General features: G+C 36.2%; 1 protein-coding gene across 1 annotated transcript; it reads left to right on the plus strand.

Annotated features, from left to right (window-relative positions):
* The first annotated feature begins 6,359 nt into the window (after positions 1-6,359).
* Positions 6,360-8,771, plus strand: LOC133289807 (putative receptor protein kinase ZmPK1). The gene has a single exon (XM_061487810.1). It carries the CDS (start codon positions 6,360-6,362, stop codon positions 8,769-8,771), a length of 2,412 nt encoding a protein of 803 aa, XP_061343794.1.
* The last annotated feature ends 6,121 nt before the right edge of the window (positions 8,772-14,892 follow it).

Raw genomic sequence — 14,892 nt, forward strand, 5'->3', positions numbered from 1 at the left:
AAGTTTACAAATAACAAGATTCCAAGTCACCATATTTCAAAAATAATAAATACATGATACATTGGATCGATTTTCACCAACAAAATCGAAAACCGATTCAATCCAATTAAAATATTCAGATTTTTTTCGGTTTTGATTTTCAGTTAATTCGATTATTAGTTTTTTGATTCTGTCACTGCGGTTTGAATCGGTTCGGATCAGTTGATGAACACTCCTAATTTGCGTTAGCTCTTTAAACACTAATTTTATAAAGATTTTTGTGACCAATTAATTTTTTTAAAATATACCAAATAATAACTACTTTTTTTTATAATTTTGGTCTTCCATTAAGATGAATGTGGTGATGTATTAGAATTTTTCTAAAGTAAATTTAATGGTAAATTTTTTTTAAAAAAAAATAACTAATGTGTGGCATGCTAATTAGGGGTGAAACTATAAGGGCCTACGGCTCGGCCTATGTCAGGTCAGACCTGACTTAGTATATTTCGTAAAATAGGCTGAATTTGGGCCTTGAAAAAACTTGTTTAATAAAAAGGCCGTAGGCCCACTTTCACAGGGCCTGACCTATAAGCCTACAGGCCGGCCTATATTGTACTATTTATTTTAAATGAAATAAAAAAAGTAAGAATGCCTTGAAGAAAAAACAAAAGATATCAATTTAATCAATTGTAATTATTTATAACTTAATTATATTCGATTATATTTTAATAGAAATCTAACTTTATTTCTTATATAGGAGGAACCAATATCTCATCATGTTAAATTACGTATATGAATATATTAAAAGGTTTTTGGGAGAGGTTATATTTACTACAAGCATCATGATGTGTTTGTTGAATTCATGTAATTATTTTAATTTACATAGTATGGATTTGTTTGTTTGGATATGATGAAATATATGTTATTTAGTTTGAGCATTTTGCTTTTGAAAGTGACTTAAATGTAGATTGTATGAGTTTTGTTGTGATTCATGATTCTGTTTGGACGTTGAAATTATGATTTTTAGTTCAGCAACAGAATTTGAGTATTTTGTAAAGTTGATTCATGGTTCTGTTTGGAAGTTAAAAATTAACAGGCTAACAGGCTGGGCCAACCATTTATTTTTTATAAACGGGCCAAGTCAGGCTAACAATTAGACTCGTAATAGGCTTGGGTCAAGCCAAATTAAAATTTTATGGAGTAGGCTTGGGCTTTTCGGGGTAAAGTTTGGCACAACCCAACCCACTTTTACCCCTAATGCTAACATTTAAAAAAACCAATACTTAATTATTGAATTGATAATGCCAATGTACCTATCATACATGTATAACTAAGGTAAGGTATTCACTAATTAATGCTGAAGCAATAATCAATTGGGTAAACAGAAAGAATAACGAATACAAGAAGTGCGAGAAAATATTGTTTCTCTTTTCTAAATTTTATTAACCAAAAATAACAACCTAACAATAGAATTCTCCAAACCATGGCATTTAAAATATCGATTTATCACTACGATTTTATGTTTTTACTATTTTTTTCATCAAAATAATTTTACCAATATTCCAAATGCTTTTACGTTTTTACAATTTTTTATGATTGTTTTACTTACGATTTTACGTTTTATGATTTTTTATCTCCCTTCCGATTTTACGCAAAATCTCGATTTTAACTACCTTGCTCCAAACCTTAAATAGGTAAAATAAAATAAAAATAAAAGGAAATAGAATCAGAAAGAATCATGCACAATTAAATGAGATAACACACACTCACACATAATATAATAATAGCAAAAAAGGTAAATAACTAACAATTATTGAAAAGCCCTAAACTATGAAATAATCTATGAAAAAGCCCAAAACTATTGATACACATGGCAAAGCGATAGGTCTTGCTCAGGAGCTCTTTTCGAGTTGCCTGTCCAAATTTGAGCCAATCCAAGTCAGTCATCCAGGTGCATCATCATCCGCTGCCAAAAGAAGATTCGTCCTCGAATCTAATGGGTCTTCATGGTTACTCTCGTCTGTTATGCCCTCCTTGTCATCATGATAATGAGACAAGTCAGCAACATTGAAAGTACTAAAAATACTGTATTCCCCAAAAAAGTCAATCTTGTAAGCATTGTTGTTGATATTCTCGAGCACTCTGAAGGGACCATTAGCTCTAGATAGTTTGTCAATCCTGTTAGCTAGAAAATGTTCCTTCCTAAGGTGGATCCACACCATATTGCCTTCCTTGAAAATGACTTGTTTTTTATGCCTAATATATCACATTCATCTTATGAATATAATCATGAGCCTGTGAATGTAACTCCTTTAGCTCATCAGTGCTCATCCTATATGTAGCTTTGTTGGGAATGACAGCTCCTAGCGCAAGGTCAATACAGTACTGGATGTCTCTCATAGGTGGTAGTTCTGATGATATCTCCTCAGGGACCACATCAACGAAGTCCTCTAGCAATGGCTTAACCTGCAAAAGAATGTTAGAAACACCAGAATTTTGTTCCATCACCACACAAGCAAATATCTCAATGGCATTGGCAGATTCCTCCTTGGAACCTACCCTGGACATATATTGTTCTTCGCCTCCTCCTTCAATTCAGATGGACCCAATAGTTAGTCCATTCTTCTTGAAAGTGTAAGTATTTTTTAAGCCATCGTGCTTCGTCTTCTTATCAAATTGACATGGCCTCCCCAACAAGATATAACACCTATCCATCGGAATCGCATCGCACCACACTCATCAGTATACTTTTTGTCGATAGAAAACTATACGAGACACCTCTTGTTCACCTTCACCTTACTTCACTTCTTTAGCTAATAAAGCTTGTACGGTTGTGGGATTTCCTCCTTTTTCAATACTAGCTTCTCGACCATGGTGTTAGAGACTATATTCTCGCAGCTTCCTCCAACAATGATCATATTACACACCTTACTGCCTTTGGTACACTTGGTGCAGAATATATTGTGTTGGTGCCACTACTCATCGTCAATGATGTCAACATTCAACACCCTTCCAATATTCAAGGATTCACCTGAATCACCATAAATAATCTCACCTTCTTCATATCCTTCATCCACCTTATCTTCTTCATACTCGTCATAGGTGAGGGCATATATCATTGGTTGGAGTATTGATAATAGTGACATACTGCCGGTTTGGATAATCAGCAGCGAAGTGTCCTAAGCCCTGGAACTTGAAACACCTCTTCGCTGTAGTCCCTGTCTTGCTTTCTTTACCATTAGTCGTTCCCCCTTACTCACTAGTTTCCAATTAGAAGGTTCCTTCCCCGCACTAGTGTTGGCTGTTGAGCTTGATAACTTTTCTGTCAGAAAATCTGGGTTGGAATTTTGAAGTACTTCCTTTTCTCTTACACTACCCCTCTACCTTCAAAGCTAGTCGAACACGTCCTCATATGATCAATATTGTTGCAGGTATACAACATCTGAGATCTCAGTCCATAGTCCTCCTAGGTAACGAGCAACCAATTGGTCGTCCTCCTCTGTGATATCACAGCGTATCCGCAAACGATCAAACTCAACTGTATACTATTCAACTGATAGGTCTCGCTACTTGATGCTTTCTCGATTTAATAACACCAGTTTGACCTTCTGGTCTTCTATCAAGTCTTTGATGTCAAAGACCCCTTCGATAGTGTGTAACCAGTCGATAAACTCATCTAGATGAGTGGTGCCCTCGAATTTCGGGATTTCAATCTTCACCCAATATTAGCAAAAAAAGATTGATTGCTAGGTTGACTTCGTCCTTGTCACTCTTGGTTCCATAATGGGTTTTCGCTCATTTCTTCTAAATGAGATGATCTTTTGGACTAGCTTCCTTCATTTGAATCGTCCAACTATGTCAGGGCAAGCAGTTGTTCAAGCTCCTGAATTAGTCTACCTTGTTTTGCCATTGTAGCTACAATTGCTCGCGCATCAATGTGTGGTTGTTCACATCGCCATTAAGGGTGTTACCATGCCATCTACAACCCTTGTCACCTAATCCATCATTGTTTTGTTCAGCCACTTATGTGACAACCAGAGCTCTGATTATAAAATAATGTCAAAGTAGTAATGAATTGGCTAAACAGAAAGAAGAACGAACACAAGAAGTGCAAGAAAATATTATTTCTCTTTTTTGAAATTTATTAACCAAAAACAACCAACTAATAATAGGGTTCTCCAAACCTTAAATAGGAAAAATAAAATGAAAATAAAAGGAAATGGAATCAAAAGAAATCATGCGCAATCAAATGAGATAACATACAATCAACGCACACTCAAACATAATCTAATAATAGCAAAAAAGGTAAATACTTAACAACTATTGAAAAGCCCTAAACTATGGAAAAGCTCAAAACTATTTATGCCCATGGAAAAACGATATGTCTTGTTCAGAAGCTCATTTCGAGTTGCTTGTCTAAATTTAAGCCAATCTAAGTCAGTCACCCAGGTGCATAACTAATTAGTTGTTAAGAATGTATATACCTAATTAAAAAGATGTCTAGTTAAAAAAAAATTGTATATATTAAACACACTTTATCAGTTTCTTAATTCATAACATCACACTTTCATATATTTTATAGAATCATAATCATTTTATATTAGTATAAGTTATATTTTAATCCTGTTTATTGATTTTATTTATATCTAACGACTCTAATTTTTTAATTATATATGTCATTGGATACAAGTGCATTAATGATCAAAATTTAATATAAAATTTATTATTCTTATACCAAATAGCTAGCTGTGAAGGATGTGTTAGATCCACACATAAAAAAGTGCGACAATATAATTCTTTTATCAATTCATAAATTCTTGTGGAATAGTTTCTGTTAGGTTTGGTTCAATTGCCATCCTATTCTAGAAAAGTAAAGACTTTCAATTAAAGATAATTACTAAAGATGATAATCTATAAAACAAAGTGATGAGCTTCCAACTTACTACATATTAAGGGTCAAATTGAGCATATAATTAATCTAAATGTAACCAAAAGACATGAGAACTTTTATTAAATTGTTTGTTCACTCTCAGGATTATTTTCATGAAATTCTTGTGTTTTTGTAAGGATTTTGGCCCATTGAAAAAAGGTCCAAGAGAGAATTTAAGAAGAAGCAAGGAAAAACAACAAAATTTGTTAGCAAGCTAGCACTACTAGCGCCATCAATTGTATTGCCCTATATATCACCACGTTGTTAGCAACATAGCGGCGCTATAAACGCCAAGGTTACCAGTTGTCCACGTCATCGTTGAGATCCATCAACACCTAATTTGTGACTGGCTAATTTCCTTTGTAGTTAGGGATATGAATCTGACGTGAATCCTTGTTTTGATTTAACTTTCTTTCAATAATAACCTGTCTCAACTTGTTTGTGTTTATCTTGAGTTACTTGTTTAAATTCTTATATTATTTGGCCAACCATATAGGAATAAAGAGGTTAGGGTTCTTAATAGATATATTGGGATCTTAATCTAGACAGAGATAAACACCAATTCTTGCATGATCTAGACATAGACTTGTAGCAATTGTAAACTAGTGTAATTTATCGCGCGTAAGGCTTAATCTAAAAGGGGTTTATAAGAGATTAGGATTTGACTAATTACCTCTTAAATGATGAATTGTTTGGAACAATAGAGATAGAAATTATTGAATTAAGTTAAATCACTTAAGGGGATCGGAGGTGAAGTAAACCCTAACTGTATGTTTCATTCTTGATTTACTACTCTTCTTTAATTTTTAGAATTCTTTTCTTGCACTTAATTGTTGCTTGATATTTGTTCTTTGTTTTATTTAATTAGGCTTTTCTTTAATATAAATAAGGGAAAAAGACTTCTCAAGTTGCATAAGAAGTCTCCACTCCTACCACTCTCACTTCGATGTCCGTGCCAATCATTTTTCTATTTTTTATTTTTTACTTTAAAGTGGACTCCACTCCTTTATCCCTCTGTAGGAAAACTTGAATTTCTCATGCAACATGAGAAATTGCAAGCACTATAAAAAATTACTCTTCACAATCAATTTTTGATTTGTCTAAATTAAGTGAAATAGTAAAAATAGTGTTTTGAGTCACTAATCCTCGTGCGAACGATAATTTTTTTCATCACTTTACCACTTGTACGACTGGTATACTTGTTGTACACAAAATCCTTATAAAAAATATTCATGTAGATAAAATATCCTTGTCACTTGATTTATATATCTAGCTAGGTAAATAGTCAATGGATGCATGGAATAGTAATTCAAATGAAATACAACTTGAATCTGGCGGCGATTTTCAAAGTAGACTTTTGTACAGTATTTATATGGATGTTGATCAGTGCTAGTAACATAAGAGATCCTTCTAGCTTTGCACAAATAGAAATTGCATTTTGGGAGATTCCATGGGTATTATATCGACCTTATGGTTGTTCCTCTTCCATTTCGTTTTGTGTCTACAGCTTTCATCTTCAGCTGTGGATACTATCAGTCAAGGTTCATCCCTCTCAGTGGAGAAACCAGAAGATGTCATGCTCTCACCAAATGGCATGTTCTCTGCTGGCTTCTACGCTGTTGGTGACAATGCCTATTCCTTTGCCATTTGGTTTTCCGAATCCAATGGCCAAACCCAAAACGCTACGGCGGTATGGATGGCAAACCGTGACCAGCCCGTCAACGGGAAGCGTTCAAAGCTTTCCCTACTTGACAATGGTAATCTCGCCTTAACGGATGCAGATGGATCCCTCGTTTGGTCCACAAATACTGTTTCATTGTCCTCCGTACATCTGTCTCTTAACGATGTTGGTAACCTTGTTCTGCGTGTGGGTGATGGTGTCATCCTGTGGCAAAGCTTTGATTTCCCTACAGATACACTTGTTCCACAACAAGTGTTCACCAGACATGCAAAACTAGTCTCTTCAAGAAGTGACACTAACAAGTCCTCGGGTTTCTATTCACTGTTTTTCGACAGTGATAATATTCTTCGTCTTCTCTATGATGGTCCTGAAGTTTCAGGCCTTTACTGGCCAGATCCTTGGCTGGCCCCTTGGCAGGCTAACAGAGAAAGTTACAACAACAGTAGAGTTGCAGTGCTGGATACCCTTGGCAATTTCAGTTCATCAGATGAACTCACTTTTATGACATCTGATTATGGGACCGTGATCCAAAGAAGATTCACTGTTGATTATGATGGAAATATCCGTGTTTACAGTCGGAGACACGGAGGAGAGAAATGGTCTACTACATGGCAAGCGACGTCAAGGCCATGCAGGATTCATGGCATTTGTGGCCCCAACAGTTTGTGCTTATATAATGTTGTTTCTGGCATCAAATGCTCCTGTCTTCCAGGCTATAAGATGACGAATGATGGGGATTGGGCATATGGGTGTGAACCAAAATTCTCTTTTACTTGCAACAAAACCGAGTCTCGCTTTATATCTATAACCAACGTGGAGTTATATGGCTATGACTACGGGGCCATGGCAAATTACACACTTGATCAGTGTAAGGAGTTATGCTTGCAATTGTGCGACTGTAAAGGTATCCAGTATAGCTATGAATATGGTCCTGGCACTTATACCTGTTATCCGAAGTTGCAGTTATGGAATGGGTATCGTACACCAGATTTTAGTGCTGATCTGTACTTGAGACTGCCAGCAAGCAGTTCATATTCTTATGACGAGGAGTCCATAGATGAGTACAGTATTTCTTGTTCCGCTAATTCAAAAATAATACAACTCGAAAGAGCGTATGCCATAGACCATGGAAACAGATATGTTAAGTTCATGCTCTGGTTTGTAGCAGGAGTGGGTGGACTTGAAATTTTGTGCATATTTCTGGTTTGGTATTTTTTGTTAAGGACAAGGCAACTTTCTGCAGATGCACGAGTTTATAGTCGGGCGTTAGCTGGCTTTAGAAAATTCAGTTATTCTGAGCTGAAACAAGCCACCGAAGGTTTTAGTAAAGAGATCGGAAGGGGTGCAGGAGGGATTGTATACAAAGGTGTCTTGTCTGATCAACGAGTTGCAGCAATAAAGAGACTGAAGGAAGCTAATCAAGGAGAAGAAGATTTCCTTGCGGAAGTAAGCATCATCGGAAGGCTTAACCACATGAACTTGATTGAGATGTGGGGATATTGTGCTGAGGGAAAACACAGGCTACTTGTGTACGAGTACATGGAGCATGGATCTCTAGCAGAAAATATCAAGTCTAATGGATTGGATTGGACAAAAATGTTTGACATAGCCTTAGGCACGGCAAAAGGTCTTGCTTATATCCATGAGGAGTGCTTGGAGTGGATTCTGCACTGTGATGTAAAGCCCCACAATATACTTCTTGATTCTAATTATCAGCCAAAGGTTGCAGATTTTGGGCTGTCAAAGCTGCGGAGCAGAAATGAAACTAAATACTCTAGTTTTTCAAGGATACGAGGAACCAGAGGTTACATGGCTCCTGAGTGGGCTTTCAATCAACCAATCACCTCCAAAGTTGATGTTTATAGCTACGGGATTGTTATCTTGGAAATGGTCACGGGAAAGAGCGCAACAATGGACATTCATACCTCTTATGGAGTAGAGAGGCAGCGTCTCAGCCTGGTCACGTGGCTGAAAGAGAAACAGAATGAAGGTTCTGCATGGGTTCATGAAATCTTAGACCACACCATAGAAGGAGGTTATGACGAAAGTAAGATGGAAGCTTTGGCGAGAGTGGCTTTGCAATGTGTGGAGGAAGAGAAGGACAAGAGGCCCACCATGAGCCAAGTTGTAGAGATGCTTCAGAAATCTAGCCGCGAAAAAGATAATCAGGGATCATTATGAAGTGAGTGCCATCTCATGGATTCTCACTGGGAACTTTGGATCCATGGCTTCACTCATAACAAGACCTTTACTAGTTGGTTCTTTTTTAAATAACATTATTAAGTGCTTTATCTCCAATTTAACTTTCTATGGCATTCATGTTCACTACCTGATCCAAAAAATAAAATGGGGAGAAAATTTAAATATTTAAATATAAGTGATTATTTTAAAATTTTACATCAATGTATTAAAATAAATATACATGGCTATATAGGGTGTGCATGACAATCATTCTATTCCCTAGTACTGTTTCTGAAAAGAAACAATTCTTTTCTATTTTTATGCCTTGGAACAGTTTCTGAGAAAAAAAATATGTTTGATAACATGTTCTATTTTTATTCCAAGAATAAGAATTGTGTTTGATAACACAATAAATAATATAATAAAAAATAATTCCTATTAAATATAAAAAAAAATTGGATCATCACTTTCCTTTCCATATGGTGTGGTTGTGGTAGTGGCGGGTGGCATGGTGGTGGTGGCGGCAGCGGTACGGTAGTGGTAGTGGCAGTAACGTGGTGAAGATAGTGGTGGTGGTGGTTGTGACGACAATGGCTGCGACAATGGCGGTGGTAATGGTGGCGGCAACGGTTGTAGTGGTGGGGATGGTGGTGGTGGAGGTGATGGCAGTAGCTGCGACAATGGTGGTGGGTTGATAACTCATATTTTATTACACTTATTTGTTACTCTTGACTAGTATTTTTAGGATTTATTTGAATACAATAATGATTATTTCGAGTTAATTTACATTTTTAGTTTTTGATTGGGTTTAATTTATTTTCGTCAGAATTTTTCAGCTCTACGTTACTTCTGTTTTTTAGCCATATCTCGGTCCACAATTGTCGGATTGACTCCGTTCTTGTTGGGTTTTTCATATAACACAGAGGGCTACAATTCTTATGAGAGTTCGAATCCCAATTCGGACTGGAAGCTGGTCGATTTCTTACGCCAAGTCAGACGCGTTTTGCTGAATTTTTATTTTATTATTGGACTTGTAATTTAAATTAAAACCCAGTTACTTAAGTGGCCCAAAGCCAAGTTTTAGTTTTATTTTATTTTATTTCGTATTTTAGACAGATGGACCGATCAGAACTGAACCCTAACCCACTTTGGGTAGGGGTATATGACGGCAGAGTAGAAAACATTTTAGGGATTCTGTAATTTTTGAATTCTGGGATCAAAGCACTTTCTCTGAAGCGTTCTTCATCTTTTTCTTCTTCTTCTTCTTATTTTATTTTAATCATGTTTATCTTAGCCATGCGAGGCTAAGAACTTTTCAATCAACCTAAGGTAACGGATTACATGGATTAGTCTTGAGGGTCTGCATTTTATTGTAAATCAATTTTGTTTCCCTTCCCAACTCAGATTGATATCATGCAATCGTGGATATTTAATTTGAGGTTCGCGATTGTGATTATGGAAAGGGATTAATCATCAGATTTGATGATTAGATTGATTGACCCTATGACCTTAAATCAAACGGGCTGATACTCTGCAATTGTATGAGTAGAAGCACCGTATTTGATCAAATGTTAAGCGATCGCTTAGAAAGAGCCGTCAATTGAAAATAAAGATTCTGATTCAATTGACAATCAATCACGATTCTGACATTTTTTATCCGAGGAAAGACGTCCATGGAACCCTAACGTTAGGTTGGTTAATTTTTAATTACGAATTTTTATTCCAAATTTATATTCTGCCTTTTTAATTATTCAATCAAAATTCAAAACTCCCCTTTTAATTTTCTGTTATCGTAAGCGATTTTTACCAAAAACAATTTTCTTGAGAGATGACTTAGGGTTTCCACTTTACTACAAATTTTCTGAACCCTAATAAAAAAAAATTAATTTGCGTAAGTTCGACAGCTCGTGTTATGGGTATGGTGGTTTGTGGCGGCAACAATGGTAGCAGTGACATAGTGGTGGTGGTTGTAAAGGCATCATGGTGGTGGTGGTGGCAGTGGGTGTGACGGTGGCGGCGGTAGTACGTGACATGGTGGTGGTGGTGGTGGCAGTGGGTGTGACGATAGCGGTGGTGGTACGTGACAATGGTGGTGGTGGTGGTGGTGATGGTGGCGGTGGTGGTAGTGGTGGCGATGGCGATGGCGAGGTGATAGTAGTGGCGGGGTGGTATAATGGTGGCGATGGTGGTGGTGGTGGTGGCAGTAATGGTTGTGACGATGATAGTGGCGACGGCAGTGGCTGCGGCAATGATAGTGGTGGTTGGTGACAGTGGTGATGATGGTGGTGGTAGTGGTGGTGATGAGGGTGGTGACAGTGGCGTGTGATGGCAATGGTGGCGGTGACGGCAGTGGTTGCGATGATGGTGGTGGTTGATAGCGGTGGTGACGGTGATAGGGATAGTGGTGGTGGTGACGGTGGCATGGTGGTAGTGATAGGTGGAGGTTGTGGTAATAGTGGCGGTGGTGAGGGGTGGTGACGATGGCACTGGTGGTACGATGACGGCGGCGACGATGGTAGCGTTAGTCGTGTCGGGATGATGGTGGTGGTGATGAAGGTAGAGGTGGAGAGTGATTGAGAGAGATAATTGTTTCTCATTTTGTTTTTTGTTTTTTGTTCCCCAGCACAAAAATTAAACCGATTCATCTCGGGAACAAAAAAATAAATCAGTTTTATCAAACGAGTTTTCTATCCATTTCTGTTCCCGGGAACTGAAATTAAAAAAAATTTGATTCCGAAAAGGTTATCATGCACACCCATATACAAACATAAAAATATGAAAACTTATAATTACACAAGTAAATATTTTCAAAGTACGAAAAAATTAAAAAAAAAAATATTTCTTTTAGAATTTATTTTGATATTTATTAGTTGATGTATCCAAAAATGGTGAGAAAATAAGAGTGAGGAGCTTATTGAAAAAAAGGATCTTATCCAATTCTCCTTGCGAGAACATAACGTAACTTGTCCTATGAATATGCGATAACAAGTTACCCATCTCATGGGATGAGTTTCAAAAGTATATTTATTTGTTTTCTACTGGAAGAGTTATTTCCACTGTAACGTGAATGTTCCACGCTCAAACAAAATTGACTCTCATTGAGGTTCTCTTTTTAAAATATTATAGTCAACTTGTTTAATGAAAGATAACGCAAGGCCCCTGAAATACTATACATATAAGGGGACAATAACGGAAAATCCTTGTGCTCTCACCACCATGTGCATTTGTAGTATCTTCTTGCCTTCAATTAATAGTTAGCAGCCCTTTTTTTTTTTTTGGAAATATAGTTAGCAGCCCTTTAGTCAACAAGCTATATGATTTAATACTCAATGCTCTCCAGTTTTAATTTAGTTATACCTGTAGAACATGTTATACAACAAAAACATTTTGTGGTTTATTACGTACATGCAAATATGTTTAAAAAAAGTTTACTTCAACCTAGGAAAAAATGTAAACGAAAGAATAAACAGTTAGTCAATTTATTGGACAATTTAAATGTTGGAAATCGACAATAACACAAATTGAAAATGAAAAAGAAAAAGAGAGAGAGAATAGACACAACAATTTATCCTGATTCACCCAATATAGGCTACGTCCAGCTTGTCTGTACTATATTCACCTTACCGCCACTCGTTACAAGTCTCTCGGTTTACAAGGAAAATATAAATAGGATTAGAAAATCCTAACAGCAGCTATTCATGGGCCCAAGCCCAAACTGCTAAGAAAATTACAATAAAACAGAGGCCCACAACAGTACCTAGCCTCTACGGGCCTGGGGGATGTTTTGAGCCCGACAACTAGGGCTCTCATCAGCATGCGAAGTATGAGTCATACCCAACATTAAATATTTAAGGATGTTTTGTCCCAGTAATAAGTGGAGGGGATGATTCTTCACAACTTTTTTCTGAACTATAGGATATATGATAGGTGTAAAACACACTATGTTATTCAGGCTAAAAGTATGATAAATATATTGATGTAAATGATTAAAGATATATCAAATATTGTTAGATGCAAAAGACTTTTCTAATTTTTGTGCTTGGTAAAATACTGACTTAAAAAAGTATCAATTTCAGGTCAAAATCGCCATATCGGAACATTAGTGGATCAAGGAGCCGAAGGAAGTCTCAAGCTAAAAGGAAGCCAAAGGAGTGATTTTACGTTGCATTTCGCCAAGTTTCTTACTCCTGCTAACTATTCGACCAGAAAATATCCAAATAGCCAATTTTACTTGTTTGCTCGATGGTTTGCTCGATGGATCGAAGAGACCATCGAGCTGGACAATTTATCTCGACGAAGTGCTCGATTCATCGAGCAAACCATCGAGCTGGTCAATTTATCTCGACGGTTTGCTCGATTTATCTTGATGGTGCATCAAGCAAACCAATGAGCAGCGTTGAAAAAAAAAGCCTATGGACTTTCTTCTTATAAAAAACACACTCTAAGGCCTTTCTATTCATTCTTGTGCGGCTAGAGGCTTCTTGGAGAGTAAGGAGACCTTTTTCAAAGGGGAGAAAAGGGGAGATCAAGCAATAACTCACCGTGGATCCCATCTGCTAAGTTTTCTTTATGATTTTTATTTGTCTTTTCTGTTCTATGCTTGCTTCCATGACAATGCTAGGCTAGATTCTTTTATGTAATTAGGGTGAGATGGAACTAATGGGTTCCTAACAATGTTTTATGCTTTATTGTAATTGATGTTCATGTTTCAAGTTATACAATTAATACGTTTTAATTTTTAAAGTTCGTTTTTTATTTGACTAATCTTGAATGAGCACTAGAATCTTGCACGACAATAGGAATGTTGGTGTCTTGATTCCGATTGATTAATTGCTAGGGTTTGTATGATCTAAGGTTACTTACATTGATAAAACTTTTGCCAAAATTCTACATGGAAATTCTAAGAGGGGAATTATGTTTCTCAGAAATGGAATTCATCTTCATAAAGAGTAACTTCTAAAGACTCCTGAGAAGGAAGAATAATGCATGAGTAGAATACCTTATGCTTTGGCAATAGGCAGTCTCATGCATACCATGTTGGGCATTAAACCAAACATCTGCCATACAGTAGGAGTAGTGAGACGGTACCATTATGGACCTAGAGAAACACTAGATTAATTTTAAGCATGTACTCAAATATCTTTGGAGAGCAAGAGGTTATATGCTGGTATATTTTAGTGGGAGTCTTGAAAAGCTGAGCTTTCACAAATTTAGTTTTTCAGGTGGATATTGACTCAAGAAAATCGACTTCGAGCTATGAGTTTTTTTTCACAAATTAGGATAGCCTTAGAGATGAATCTTGCAGACTCAGTTACTAAGAGTTTGCCTAAACTTGTGTTCAAGAGGCATGTTACATCTTTGGATCTTAGGAGGAGATATTATGTTCATTCTACTCTTGGAGTAAGACATGAAACAATGTAATCTTTTTCTAGATTTTACAAATGAGATTTTATTCATTGTTTTGTGCACATAATTCACAAACATCAAGGTCCGGATCAATTATGGAGTATATGATCATTTGGATACGTTCATAGAGGACATGATCTAGGTTCTCACAATTGATGAATTAGTTCACAACTGTTAAATAAAGTTGGGCACTTTATTTAGGCTATAATAATTTATGAAATGGTTTTGTCTGAATCATTGTAAAATATTGGTGTAAATTAACATTCACATTGAAAGGATTAAGGAAAGATTTGATTAAGGTTATTTTTCTGTCATAAGGTATCAAATCTCCAGATAACTATAGTTATGTGATTGCTTTTAATCTTGAGTTTATTTTAAATAAATAATCAAATAGTTTTCATTCTTTGATTTACCAACGGGTGAGGTCCAAACTATTGACAGATAATAACTCGGTATTTTGGGAGTGAGATTATTTATTTATCGGTATTTATAAGATAAACAACATGGAATTTGTAGGATATGTTCCCTTGATATGTTTCAGTACTTGGATATTAAAGACATTGGTCAGTGCATGTAATCCATTAGAGAAACTATCATAGTCAAGGGAATAAATAATTGATTGAGTTACATAAAACTTGTCAATTAATTATAGACATTTTATAAAGGGACGATGCATATTCATGTTACATATGTTATTAATCTTGGAATTCAAGTT

Source organism: Gastrolobium bilobum, unplaced genomic scaffold, assembly GCF_033153095.1.
Source record: "Gastrolobium bilobum isolate Gb01-03AN ecotype WA unplaced genomic scaffold, APGP_CSIRO_Gbil_v1 utg15469, whole genome shotgun sequence".
Taxonomy (NCBI): Eukaryota; Viridiplantae; Streptophyta; class Magnoliopsida; order Fabales; family Fabaceae; genus Gastrolobium; species Gastrolobium bilobum.